The sequence below is a fragment of the Lepidothrix coronata genome, unplaced genomic scaffold (assembly GCF_001604755.1).
Source record: "Lepidothrix coronata isolate B3197 unplaced genomic scaffold, Lepidothrix_coronata-1.0 Scaffold89, whole genome shotgun sequence".
NCBI classification, from domain to species: Eukaryota; Metazoa; Chordata; class Aves; order Passeriformes; family Pipridae; genus Lepidothrix; species Lepidothrix coronata.
Genome location: NW_016690269.1, coordinates 1967892 through 1980740, shown reverse-complemented (window position 1 = coordinate 1980740; position 12849 = coordinate 1967892). Strand labels below are relative to the sequence as shown.

General features: G+C 39.0%; 1 protein-coding gene across 4 annotated transcripts in view; it reads left to right on the top strand.

Moving 5' to 3' along the window:
* Positions 1–12849, top strand: part of LOC108500363 (contactin-associated protein-like 4) — a 202462-nt gene that overhangs the window by 180278 nt on the left and 9335 nt on the right. For 2 of the 4 annotated variants that reach the window (XM_017821229.1, XM_017821228.1), the window contains exons 17-21: positions 2132–2350; positions 4586–4825; positions 6037–6261; positions 8910–9043; positions 10085–10172. In XM_017821229.1, coding sequence (XP_017676718.1) covers positions 2132–2350; positions 4586–4825; positions 6037–6261; positions 8910–9043; positions 10085–10172 — 906 coding nt within the window. Of the gene's footprint in view, positions 1–2131; positions 2351–4585; positions 4826–6036; positions 6262–8909; positions 9044–10084; positions 10173–10418; positions 10500–11147; positions 11208–11297; positions 11579–12849 lie in introns of those variants that run through there. The other 2 variants (XM_017821230.1, XM_017821232.1) reach the window with 2 other exon arrangements.

The following is a 12849-nucleotide window of genomic DNA, read 5'->3' as shown; positions in this document are numbered from 1 at the left end:
ATTCTAGAACCCAGACAACATCCTTCCACATCCTGTGGCCTACTTTCCACAGGTGGTTTCATCACAGCTCTTATAAATCCAAAATTCCTTTCAAATTTGCAGTGTAGTTGCTTTTAGCAAGAAACACCTAAAATGTTATAGAAGGTTAGGTGATTATATTTTTCACTTTTTGTGATGTATTCTCGTTAGTGTTCAGATACTACAGTGTATGACCATATGGTCATCCTTGTTATTTGTGCCTTCCTCTGTGGAACTTCTGCTATTAATTCCCTTTTTTTTCAAGATTATATTAATTTTTTTTTTAGTGGTACTAACATAATTCGTCATTTCAGTGGTTATTTCAAAAAATCTTTATTGTGTGTTTTGTTACCTTTAAAATCTAAACAGTAACATTATTTATCAGATTCTGATATGCTATTTAATAGGCACATTCGGTGAGTTCAAAGCAGAATTTGTGTTTTCAGGCTTCACTCCAACAGTGTCCAGAGGATTACAAAGACCTCCCTGCAGAAGGTAACATTCAGCAGAAATTCTCTTTAGCCAGTCACATGGAGTTTCTGTTGCTTTTGTTCTCCTACTGTGTGGTTGGTTTGTTGTTGTTTTTTTTTTCTTTTATCCCTCAGTAAAGGGAGACTGAGCTCTCAATTTTGTTTGAATAAAACAAATTTATCCTAAAATTCATTTTACCAAGGAACTGGTTTTAGACATCACTTATTTCATATTATTGGTTTAAACTGTCGATTTTTAAGCAGAAAAGGTCATTTATTACAGAAGTCTTTCTGTTTAAAAATTGCACATTATGCTTTATTTTATTTGATAACTGAAATGGTTTATGTATTTATCATTTTACTTTTCTCTCTCAGGTTCAACTGTTATAGAAAAATACTTTATAACAACAAGATTCAGGGCTTAAGGGATTGCAAACATGTGGCATTACTCAGTCTAAAGGTTGGCCAAAGTGGATCTAAATGTTATGAAACGTCTAATCTACTTTTAAAAGCTGAAAAGAAAAAACTATTTTATTGAATGTTTTATTCTAATTCAGTAAATTCCTCCTTAAAATGTTGTTTGAAGCTGATCTATTTCCCTTGACTACTTCTATTTGTTTTGCTTTTCTATCAGAATTCAATGTTGTAAATGGCAACCTGTTTTTTTGGATTCATGGAATCTTCTCAGACCTATAATCCTGTAATGAAATCCTAAATAATTCAAAATTATGCCAATCCCTTGTTTAGAGATTACTTGTTTTTATACACAATTGTCCTTGGACATGTGAAAGAAAAAGTTTCAGAGAGAATATTCTCAATTTTCAGATCGTCAGTTTCTGGCATGTTCCTCATCTTGTTATTTTGACCTGCAAAGATTGAGTTGTTATTTTCTAAGCAAACTATAAAACTGTGTAACATGAAAGTTACTTAGAGAAAGATTAAATTTAAATCACTGTATGCATAGTCCTATAAATGACATTAAAATTTGGCCTCTGATATTTGCAGAGACTGTGTGAATAAATAACAAAGGCAAATAGACAGTAGAAGACGCTTGGATGGATTACAGTGGTGATAATTTAAATATAATTAACAATGGCAATCAGTTAACAATCTAATATTATGTTATCCTGTATTAACAGTTGCGCTTTCTGAAAACTTTTTGGGAAGTAATTGGCCATCGACTGGAGTGATTATTTTTGTCAAATAATTTGACAAATTCAAGTGAAGCGATATACATCCATCTCTTGTACCCATAGAGCTGACAATATAAAAACTGTTGCAAGTTGTCTGTGTTGTTTTATTCAGATAGTGTTCATGTGAATGATTGGAATACACAAGAGATACATTTCATCCAAACTGAAAAAATAGCAAAGCTAGCACATCTCACTGCTTCTTGACTGCTCTGCTCTCTTGGGGCCCACAAACAGATTACTTTCCATGCTGTGGATAAGTCGTTGCTCTCACTGTCAGTGAATGTGAAGAGTGAACTGCAGTCCTCCAAAGTAAACTTTTCCTCAGAATCAGTCTTAGCCCATGAAATAGTAGGCTAGACCTTAAAGTAGCTTCCTCTGCTACTTAGTGATTTTCTGACCTGATTAACTATGAAATAATCCAAAAGTCCATTATTGCTATGCCCTTTCCAGCTCCATCTGAAGTGATTTTTTCATTTGACGTTGGGAACGGACCCAGCGAAGTCACGGTGCAGTCACCCACTGCCCTAAACGACAACCAGTGGCATTATGTGAAGGCTGAAAGGAACGTCAAAGAGGCCTCCTTACAGATAGATCAGCTCCCTCAGAGATCCCACAGTGCTCCTCCTGATGGACACATCCGCCTGCAGCTCAACAGCCAGCTTTTTGTAGGTAGGCACTCTACTTGAATATTTCCTAGCTATCATCATAAAAATAATGGGGATGGGGCAGGGGAAGAAAAACAAATGGCAACCAGTTCTTTTTGAAAACAATTTGTATGATGACATATGGTTTTAAGTTGTGCCAGAGGAGGTTTAGGTTGGATATTAGAAAAAATTTCTTTCCAGAGAGGGTAATCAGACATTGGAATGGGCTGCCCAGGGAAGTGGTGGATTCTCCGTCCCTGGAGGTTTTTAAGACAAGACTGGATGTGGCATCAGTGCCATGGTCTGGGAACCACAGAGGGGTTGGATCAAGGGTTGGACCTGATGATCTCAGAGGTCCCTTCCAACCCAGCTGATTCTGTGATTCTATGAGAGCATTTGTGAAAAATCAATAGTGTTGTGCTATTTTGAGGTTACAATTTGAGTGCCTTAGCCAATAGTTACTGATGGACAGGATTTCAAATGGAGTTTGCTTCCTTTGAGGTTTTTTTGAAGGACAATCCAAGGGCCTAGGTTTGCACCATTTTTTGATGTCTCCAGGGGTGATATACCCAGTAAGAAAACATATTGTCACATTGCCTAGAATGGGCACACAAAAAGGGGGGGGGATGGGAGCAGGGATTTGCAGTATTTTCATGGTGCCAGTCTCCACACATGTTCTCAGCTTAGCCTCCTGTTCCTTATTTTCCTCTAGACCAGCACAGCCCAAAAGCTACTCTTCAGATCTATGATGCAAGTTTTATTGTTTCCTTCTCTATACTGTTAAGTAGGAAGTGAAACATAATGTCTTAAAAATTAATTGAGGAATAATACCATACATTTGTTAGAAGGACAGTTTTTGCTACCACTGTTGTTTTAAAAAACTAGCATTTTCCACTTTGGCATCTAAATCAGGGTTACAACATCACAGCTGGAAAAGCATTTGTCTTTTTTAACCAGGGCTTCCACAAACACAGCTCTCTCACTGTAGGATGGTAATCTCCTGAAGAAAGATGTGCTGTTTCTATAATTTCAAGGAAATTCTGTTGTCTCTCTTCATCCATAACTTCTCACATTGATATACGACATTGAGGGATTTAGATAAAATGCAGGAAAAGAAGAAATGGAGTAAAAAAGAATTAATTAATATTTTTTTTAGTTATTACAAGAAGCTATGTAGAGGTATTTGTCATATACATGATAGTGTTCTTACTCTAATATTGCCTTATTATGAATTTATAATTTTCTGATGTATATGTATGGTGTACATTATAGGAGCATGTAAAGTTGGTTCTACTTTTTATTAAGATCTGCTGTGAGAAAATCATACTAAATTAACATAAGTTTTATTTGGTGTGTGTTGGGCAGGAATGCACTGAAGGTGAATAGTGTTGTTAAACTGTAGCTACAAAAACTGTGAATCCTTAGGAAAAATTAAATGGAGAGGAAAGTCTTGTGTGCTCTGATCAGAATTCTGACCTGTGCCTCAAAAGGCATCAAGGGTAGAAGATGGTGCTATCAAGTCTGAACACTTTCTCTAAATATTTTGATGATGTGTTGGTCTCCAATCCTTCTAAACCTGCTCCCAAACAATCTAGTATTATGTTATCCTGTATTAACAGTTGCGCTTTCTGAAAACTTTTTGGGAAGTAATTGGCCATTGACTGGAGTGATTGCTTTATTGACAAATTTGACATTATTTGTCAAATAATTTGACAAATTATTGACAAATAAAATTTGACAAATTTGACAAATTATTTGTCAAATAATTTGACAAATTCAAGTGAAGCGATATACATCCATCTCCTGTACACATAGAGCTGACAATATAAAAACTGTTGCAAGTTGTCTGTGTTGTTTTATTCAGATAGTGCTCATGTGAATGATTGGAATACACAATTCTTTCCTGTCCTCTCCTGTCCTGTCCTGTCCTCTCCTTTCCTCTCCACTCCCTTTAAAAATAAAGCCTGAAAGAAAAAAAAACCACATACTTTCTGGACCATACTCCTTTGTGAATTTATAGAAGTGTGTATCATTGCTTGCTATCTTACTGTAAAATATTCTTGTTTCTCATTAAATCTTCAAGGGCTCACAGTAATTACTTGAAAAAAACCAAATCAAATATGCTTTTAAAGCTACTTAGAAATATTTTCACATGCATAGGCTTGTATCTTGAAAATGCTGCTCAGAGGCTGTAAAACATAACGAAGTTTTTACGCATCAATTTTTAAAGTTTTAAAAGCTCTTATGAATTTATTTTCAGGGGGAACAGCCTCCAGGCAGAAAGGATTTTTGGGATGCATTCGTTCATTACAGTTGAATGGAATGGCCCTCGATCTGGAAGAGAGAGCGAAGATAACACCAGGAGTTGAACCAGGCTGTCCTGGACACTGTAGCAGCTATGGTAACCTGTGTCATAATGGTGGAAAATGCAGAGAGAAACACAGTGGATTCTCCTGTGACTGCACTTTCTCTGCCTATGCTGGTCCATTCTGTAAGAAAGGCAAGCGTGTCTTTTAGCTTTATCAATTATTGAAAACAGGACCGTGCAGTTCGGATCAAGATCTTTACAGCCCTATAAAGATATGTTTAAATGCTTGAAAAATACTCAATTTATATAATGTAGATAAATATTCAGTTAAATTTGTTGAATATCTGTAACTTGTGCTAAACACTGTTCTTCCAGAGTTAACTTCAACATACACTATTTAAGCAGGAAACCTGAGAGAATCAGCATTTTCATGCAACTCCTCTGATTCTTTGATGGTATAGCAAATCTAGGAACTATATTGTAAAACATTTGGATTTATGTCTTTCAAATATTAATCTCAAAACTAAGAGTGAATTTGGAAAACAAGCCAAGTAGCAGAAGAACCTAAATGTACTTTTTGCTATAATTTCAAGGAAAGTCTGTTGTCTCTCTTCACCCACAACTTCTTACATTGATATATGACATTGAGGGATTTAGATAAAATGCGAGAAAAGAAGAAATGGAGTAAAAAAGAATTAATTAATATTTTTTTTTAGTTATTACAAAAAGCTATGTAGAGGTATTTGTCATATACATGAGATATATATATATATATATATAAAAAGTGAGATCTTTGCAAAATTTTACTTGCTTCCTCCATGTATTAAATGCATTCTGCAAAATACTAAGCAGCTTATATGCCACAACAACATGTTCCCCTAAATTAGTGAGAGGAACATATGCCCTGACATCACTGCAACCACAAAATGAGGGAGTCATGTGACATCCATAAGAAGATCATAACCTAGTTTGTATTTTCCTTTTTTAGTTTTTCCCACCTAACCAGTTTCTTTTCCCACATCCATGTTTCTGATGTGGCCAGGTGTAATCTACATGTTAGGATTCAAATTGCTGCACCTTTTTCTCTGTAGGAGCAGTACACATATAAGCCATAATATATGGGGCGTCAGGACTAGGATGAACACTAGACAAACAAAATAGACAAAAAATTGCTCTTCATGAAACAGATATTTAAGACACATGTAAATGAATTTTGATCTAGCTGAGGTTGGTTCTTATGTTTCTCTGTAATTCTAATGCTCCATCCATTTATTTTTTTTTTCATTTTTGTTGCTATAGTCGAGAAAGCGTTTTATTTCATTCTGCGGCAGAAAGAAAACAAAAGGAAGCACTTTAGTATTACTGTGCATGAAATTTAAATATTTAATCACATTTTGTTTCAGAGATCTCTGCCTATTTTGGGACTGGTGCTTCTGTGACGTACAACTTTCAGGAATACTACACGTTGACTAAAAATTCCAGTTCTCATGCTTCTTCTTTCTATGCTGACATGACACTGAACAGGGAAACAATTACATTTGCCTTTCGAACAACAAGGACCCCAAGCTTGCTGCTTTATGTCAGCTCCTTCTACAAGGAATATCTCTCAGTCATTCTCACCAGAAACGGTGAGTGTTCGGCTGTCAGGAGACATTAATGAATATCCACAGAAAGGGCTGCAAGGAGGACCCAGGAAACTCCAGGCCTGTCAGCCTGACCTCAGTGCCTGGCAAGGTTATGGAGCAGATCATCCTCAGTGCAATCACACAGCACCTGCAGGATGGACGGGATCAGACCCAGCCAGCACGGGTTTAGGAGGGGCAGGTCCTGTCTGACCAACTTGATCTCCTTTTATGATCAGGTGACCCGCCTGGTGGATGAGGGGAAGGCTGTGGTTGTGTCTGTCTGGACTTTAGCAAAGCCTTTGGCACTGTCTCCCACAGCATTCTCCTGGAAAAGCTGCAGCCACAGCTTGGACAGGAACACTCTGTGCTGGGTTAGGAACTGGCTGGAGGGCCCAGAGAGTGGTGGGGATGGAGCTGCATCCAGTTGGGATCCGGTCACCAGTGGTGTCCCCAGGGATCAGTGTTGGGCCCAGTCCTGTTTAATGTCTTTACTGATGATTTAGATGAGGGGATTGAGTCCATCATCAGAAAATTTGCAGATGACACCAAGCTGGGGGGAGTGTTGATCAGCTGGAGGGCAGGAGGGCTCTGCAGAGGGACCTGGACAGGCTGGAGAGTTGGGCTGATTCCAATGGGATGAGGTTCAACCAGGCCAAGTGCCGGGTCCTGCCCTTTGGCCACAACAACCCCCTGCAGCCCCACGGGCTGGGGCAGAGTGGCTGGAGAGCAGCCAGGCAGGAAGGGAGCTGGGAGTGGGGATGGACAGGGAGCTGAACAGGAGCCAGAGTGTGCCCAGGGGGACAAGAAGGCCAATGGATCCTGGCCTGGCTCAGGAACAGTGTGGCCAACAGGTCCAGGGAAGTGATTCTTGCCCTGGACTCAGCACTGGTGAGGCCACCCCTGGAGTGCTGTGTCCAGTTCTGGGCCCTCAGCTCAGGAAGGACATTGAGGGGCTGGAGCAGGTCCAGAGGAGAGCAACAAGGCTGGGGAAGGGACTGGAGCACAAGTGCTGTGAGGAGAGGCTGAGGGAGCTGGGGTGGCTCAGCCTGGAGAAGAGGAGGCTCAGGGGAGACCTCCTCACTCTCTGCAACTCCCTGACAGGAGGGGGGAGCCAGGGGGGGGTTGGTCTCTTTTCCCAGGCAACTCTCAGCAAGACAAGAGGGCTGGGTCTTGAGCTGTGCCAGGGGAGGTTTAGGTTAAATATTAGAAAGAATTTCTTTGCAGAGAGGGTGCTCAGCCATTGGAATGGGCTGCCCAGGGAAGTGGTGGATTCTCTGTCCCTGGAGGTTTTTAAGATGAGACTGGATGTGGCATCAGTGCCATGGGCTGGGAACCAAGGCAGACCAAGGGTTGGACTTGATGATCTCAGAGGTTCCTTCCAACCCAACTGATTCTATGATTCTATGATAACTGTCAACTCACTTTCACCCGTATTTCCAGAACCGAAACAAAAACTCTTTATTATCCTGTTGCTGCTTTAGATGGAATTTTTATCTTTTCTCTTGCATCGAGTGATTCTTTCCATATGAAAACATTCCTCCTACTGTAATTTCAACTTTTGCTGCAGTTCTTTTATTGTATTGGCAAAAGTACTTATTTCTGAAAATCCTTTAGAATTTTAAAGTTTTGAAATGAAAGTCAAAATTTTATTTGAGCTGTGTGCAACTGATGAGCCTTAATAGTTGCCATCCTAAAAATAAATAAGGAAATAAACTAATTTTTGAAAGTGCATTATCCATTTCCCAAATTAATCAGAGGTCATTTCATTCAATTGATTTCATAAACTACTTAAATATCTATGAATATGCACGTATATACACAGCTGTGAAAATACACATAACATAACTGATTATTCCATTTAAGCTGAACATTAAATGTTAGTTGAATCTTTCCATTCTTTCTTCTAAATGTAGATAATTTTTTTTTTAATTAAAAACCCCCTCACAGACTGAATTACGTCTTCGGGTTTATAAAAGACCTCTTTGCAATCACAGTGGTTCTATGCTCAGAGAAGGTTCTGTGCTACACCAGATACATATTTGGATGTAGAATAACTGTAGTATCACCCCCATCATACGAGATGGAACATGTTTTGCTCATAACTGGCCTGGGTCTGACACGGACCTTGATTTCCAGAGTAGTCCATCTGCAGCTGGGAGGGAACTTCTGACAAGGAACCTACATTACCTCTGTGTTCTGCTGTATGATTATATGTATGTACAGACAGTATTCTGGGAGTTACCAACAAGGAATAGAAAGTAAGTTAGAAGTTATTACACTGCATTCTACTTAATTCCACTGGTCAGAGGTTTTCAGATCTGGACAGTCTGATCGTTATTCAAGAATAACACTTCTGAAGTACTGAGTTGTATTTGATATCACAATTATTAGAGCTGACAGACTGAGTCTTTCTCAGCTGAATTTTAAGAGTTCCTGTAAAATTCCTGCCCAAATTTTAACCCATTAATCAGATTTGAAACAGTTTATTACCATCTTTGTCACTATATCCTACTTCCAACGTTGCTGTTGCTCGCTCTGTTGCCTTGAATTTCTCACTGATATCCATTTCTCATGGAACAAATCACGCAATTATCTAAATTTCCTGTTGTGGCTGTGCTTTACTACACCTTTTGCTCCATTTATCCCTGCAGGAAGTTTACAGATTCGGTACAAGTTAGACAGCCATCAAGATCCTGATGTCTTCAGCACCAGTTTCAAAAGCATGGCTGATGGACAGCTGCAACACGTGAAGATTAACAGAGAGGAGGAAATGCTCTTTGTAGAGGTAAAAACCAACAAAAAACAAGGTGCATCATCATAAAGCAAATGATCCAAAGCAAAACAAAATAAATGGTTGCAACAAGGCAATTATCTCCAAATAAAGTGTTTTAATATCTCAATTAAGCAAAGCAAAGGTTAACAGTCTTGTGATGCACAGTAAAAATTTACATTATCCAATCTCTTTGATGTTAATTTTGTCTATTTCAGAAGGGTAATATTACCTCATAATTTTATATGAAAATGTAATTAATTGCTTGATGATTAAACTTTCAAAATTTGTTAAATGTATGTGATTGCTATCGTTTGTTTTGGATCTTGCATTTTGCTCATTTTATTCAACTTATGCACTAAACTACAGTACAACTATATTGTCACCCACGTAACTCTTTTGTGAAATTTTCTGTGGTCTCTTTTATATCATCAAAGTAATGTGGCTATGAAGGAGAATTTTTTTTTTATTTTTTATGATAAAAGAGAAATATTTATTTTTCTAATGATACATATTACATGCAAAACAGTCCTTTTTTTAATAGAAATTTTAGAAACCTGAATGTTTTAGTATTTACAATTACAATTTACGATTACTAAATTACGATTTTGTATTTTGAGGCTAGATCTTGGTTTACTTAATTATGAATTGCTACTTGGCTTGAAGTAGTTCTAGAGGTACTGTGGGATGCAGAGCATTTACAGTATAATATTTAATCTTTATGAACTAAATTTTGAGTATCTTTTTAAATGGAAAGAGACTTTATTTTTAAAGGTTTACTATGGTTATTCACCTTATAGATGAAAAAGAAGGAATCAGCCAAATCAATAAGATAAATAAAGGCTTATTAAGTGGGATGCTTAAGAAGTATCACATTTATAATCAGTGGTCTGAGGAAACTAAAAATCTATTCCTTGATGAGTTTTTATGCTATAACTAACAAATGCCTCCCTCAGATCCTCTTATTTTTAGCCTTGATCTTACCTGCTTTTCTGAAAATCTTGACTATTATCTCTTCCGTTATTCTGGTTTGTTCATCACTCTATTGTTCTACAGGTTAACCAGAAGGAAAGAATGAAGTTTATTCTGTCTTCAGGCACAGAATTCAATGCAATCAAATCTCTCACTCTTGGCAAGATTTTAGGTAAGTGGAACACTACAGGGTTTTCTAAGATGTGGATCAAAATGTCAACACAGGGCATAAAAAATAACTCTAATCTCATTGAAAGACATTTGTTGTCATGGATTTATTTAGAGACAGAGTAACAATCAATGTAGAAGCCTCAGTTGTGTTGAAATACAGATATAATCATGAGTAAGTGCTTCCTGAAAAGACCATCAAGTACAAGATGATTGCACACTTCTCTCTCTCTCTCGTTTTGCAATCAAGCATTATGAAGAAAAAATAAATCACATTGAAATCATACACAAAGAAGGTAGAAAGCTGTTAATCACATACCACACTTGAAAAACTTCCTGTGATTAGATTTTGATGTACCTAGTTAAGACTATGGTAAGTCAAATCTTTGTTGGACGCTCTTTTTATAACCAAGTTAAGCTATGACAAAATGTTTTGTCTTGTGATGATTCTTCAAAATATGTCTGTTTCTCTGCAATAATGATTAAAATGTAAATTACCAATCTACAATTATCATTTTGCCAGTGTTATTTAAAGAAAACAGAAATAACCTGGACTAAATTTCTCAAGATCTCAAGATCTAATTTTAACCTCTGTGCTATGGGCAGCAAAGTCTTTCATTAGGCCAGGTTGCTCAAAACCCCATTCAACCTCGCCTTGAACACTTCCAGGGGTGGGACATCTACAGCTTTTCTGGGCATCCTGTTTCAGTGCCTCATCAACATCACAGTAAAGAATTTCTTCCTCATGTTGAATCCAAACTCACCATGTTTCAGTTTAAAGCCATTGCCCTCTGACCTATTACTATGTGAAAAGTCTCTCCAGCTCTCTTGTAGGCTTCCTTTGAGTAGGGGAGGGCTGCTGCAAGGTGTCCCTGGGCCCTTCTCTTCTCCATGATGAACAGCCCCAATTTCTCAGCCTTTCTCTATAGGAAAAGTGTTGCTGCCCTCTGACTATTTCTGTGGCTATCCTCTGTACCAGCTCTGACAGGATCACATCCATCTCTTGCTGGAAACCCCAGAACTGGACATAGTGCTTCAGGTGGGCTCTCACAAGAATAGAGTAGAGGGGTGTGAGACACTGAAATGGTTTATGGCTTAAACATCACTGGAAGACTTTTGTCCACTGTAGCAAAGTGTGCAAAAGAAGCAACTGCACAGCAAAGGCCACGTCTCCCTGAATATGCCAAATAATTTGGACTGTGACGGCAACCGGGGATAAGGTGGTACTGTAGTCCAATTATCCCAGGAGAAGAACGCATCCACAGGTGTGAAAGACTGGAATGCTGATGGCTCAGATAATCAAGGTGAAAACTTCTGATGTGCAAAGAAACTACCCAGGTGCTGAGGGCGTGCACAGCCACCACCTCAGGCTGCAAGCTGGGTAAGAGAAGGAAAGAGGCAAATCTTATTTCTTTGTCCTTACACAAAGGATTTGGCTGGGCTGTGATAACTCCCCTCTGGGGAAGCATCAGGACAATTCACACATAGCCTGAAGATATTAATCTCTGCTGATAATGGCCTTAATGGACACTGTATGCAACTATAAGGTCTCAGAAGTCACGAAATATGCCCTGATCCAGTATTACATCATCCACTGTAAAACTCCCCACCCCAAGGGAGGAACTGGGGGTGTTTCCACCTAGCCTAGGCCCAATAAAAGACAGCAGGGACTTCAGTCAACACACCTGGACTTCCTCCTTCACCACCCTGGGCTTTGCACACAAGGGACTTCTCTCAACAATGTGGATTTCTTCCTCCACCACATGGGCTTCTTTCCTCACACACATGGGCTCCTTCCCTCACACAAATCTTCCCTCAGCACCCTGGACTTCACTCACCACTCAGACTTCTTCCCTCACCACCCTGGGCTCCCTTTGATGGACCCAGACTGCAGTCATCACTTGGACAAGACTGGGACTCTCATCATCAAGAAGAGGATCATTGGGACACCGTTGGAGTACACAGAGTGGTGATGAATCTGTCTCTCTGTCGCACTCTGTCTCCCTTTCTCTTTCTTTCCTGTTTCTTTCTGCTTCTCTCTACCTCACATTTACTCTTAAATAAAATCCATATTAGTGACTTTGGCATGTGGTCTGATTTGCAGCTTAATTCAGACAGAAACATCTCTTGAATAATTTTAAGAACTAAATCATGACAAGGGGGGAGAGTCATCTCCCTCAATCTGCTCACCAGGCATCTTTTTGTGCAACCCAGGTAAGGTTTGCTTTCTGAACTGCAAATGTTGCTGGCTCATATCTTATTTTTCATCTACCAGTGTCATCAAGTGTTTCTCCTCGGGGGTGCTCTCATTCTACTCACCCCCCAGTCTGTATTGATTTTGGGGATTGCCAAGACCCAGGTGCAGAACCCGGCACTTGGCCTGGTTGAATTTCATGGATGTTCACATGATCCCAATCCTCAAACCTGTCAAGGCCCTTCTGGATGGCATTCCATCTCTCAAGTGTGTCAACTTCACTACTCAGTTTAGTGTCATCCACAGACTTTTCTTAGGATACACTCAACCCTACTGTTGGTATAGCTCAGTAAGGGTATTGAATAGTAACAATACCAGTGTGGACCCCAAAGGAACACCACCTGTTACCAATCTCCATTTAGACACTGAGCTGTTGGGTGCTCAGTTTGGATAAGACACTCCAATTAATTCTTTATCCATCAATTGT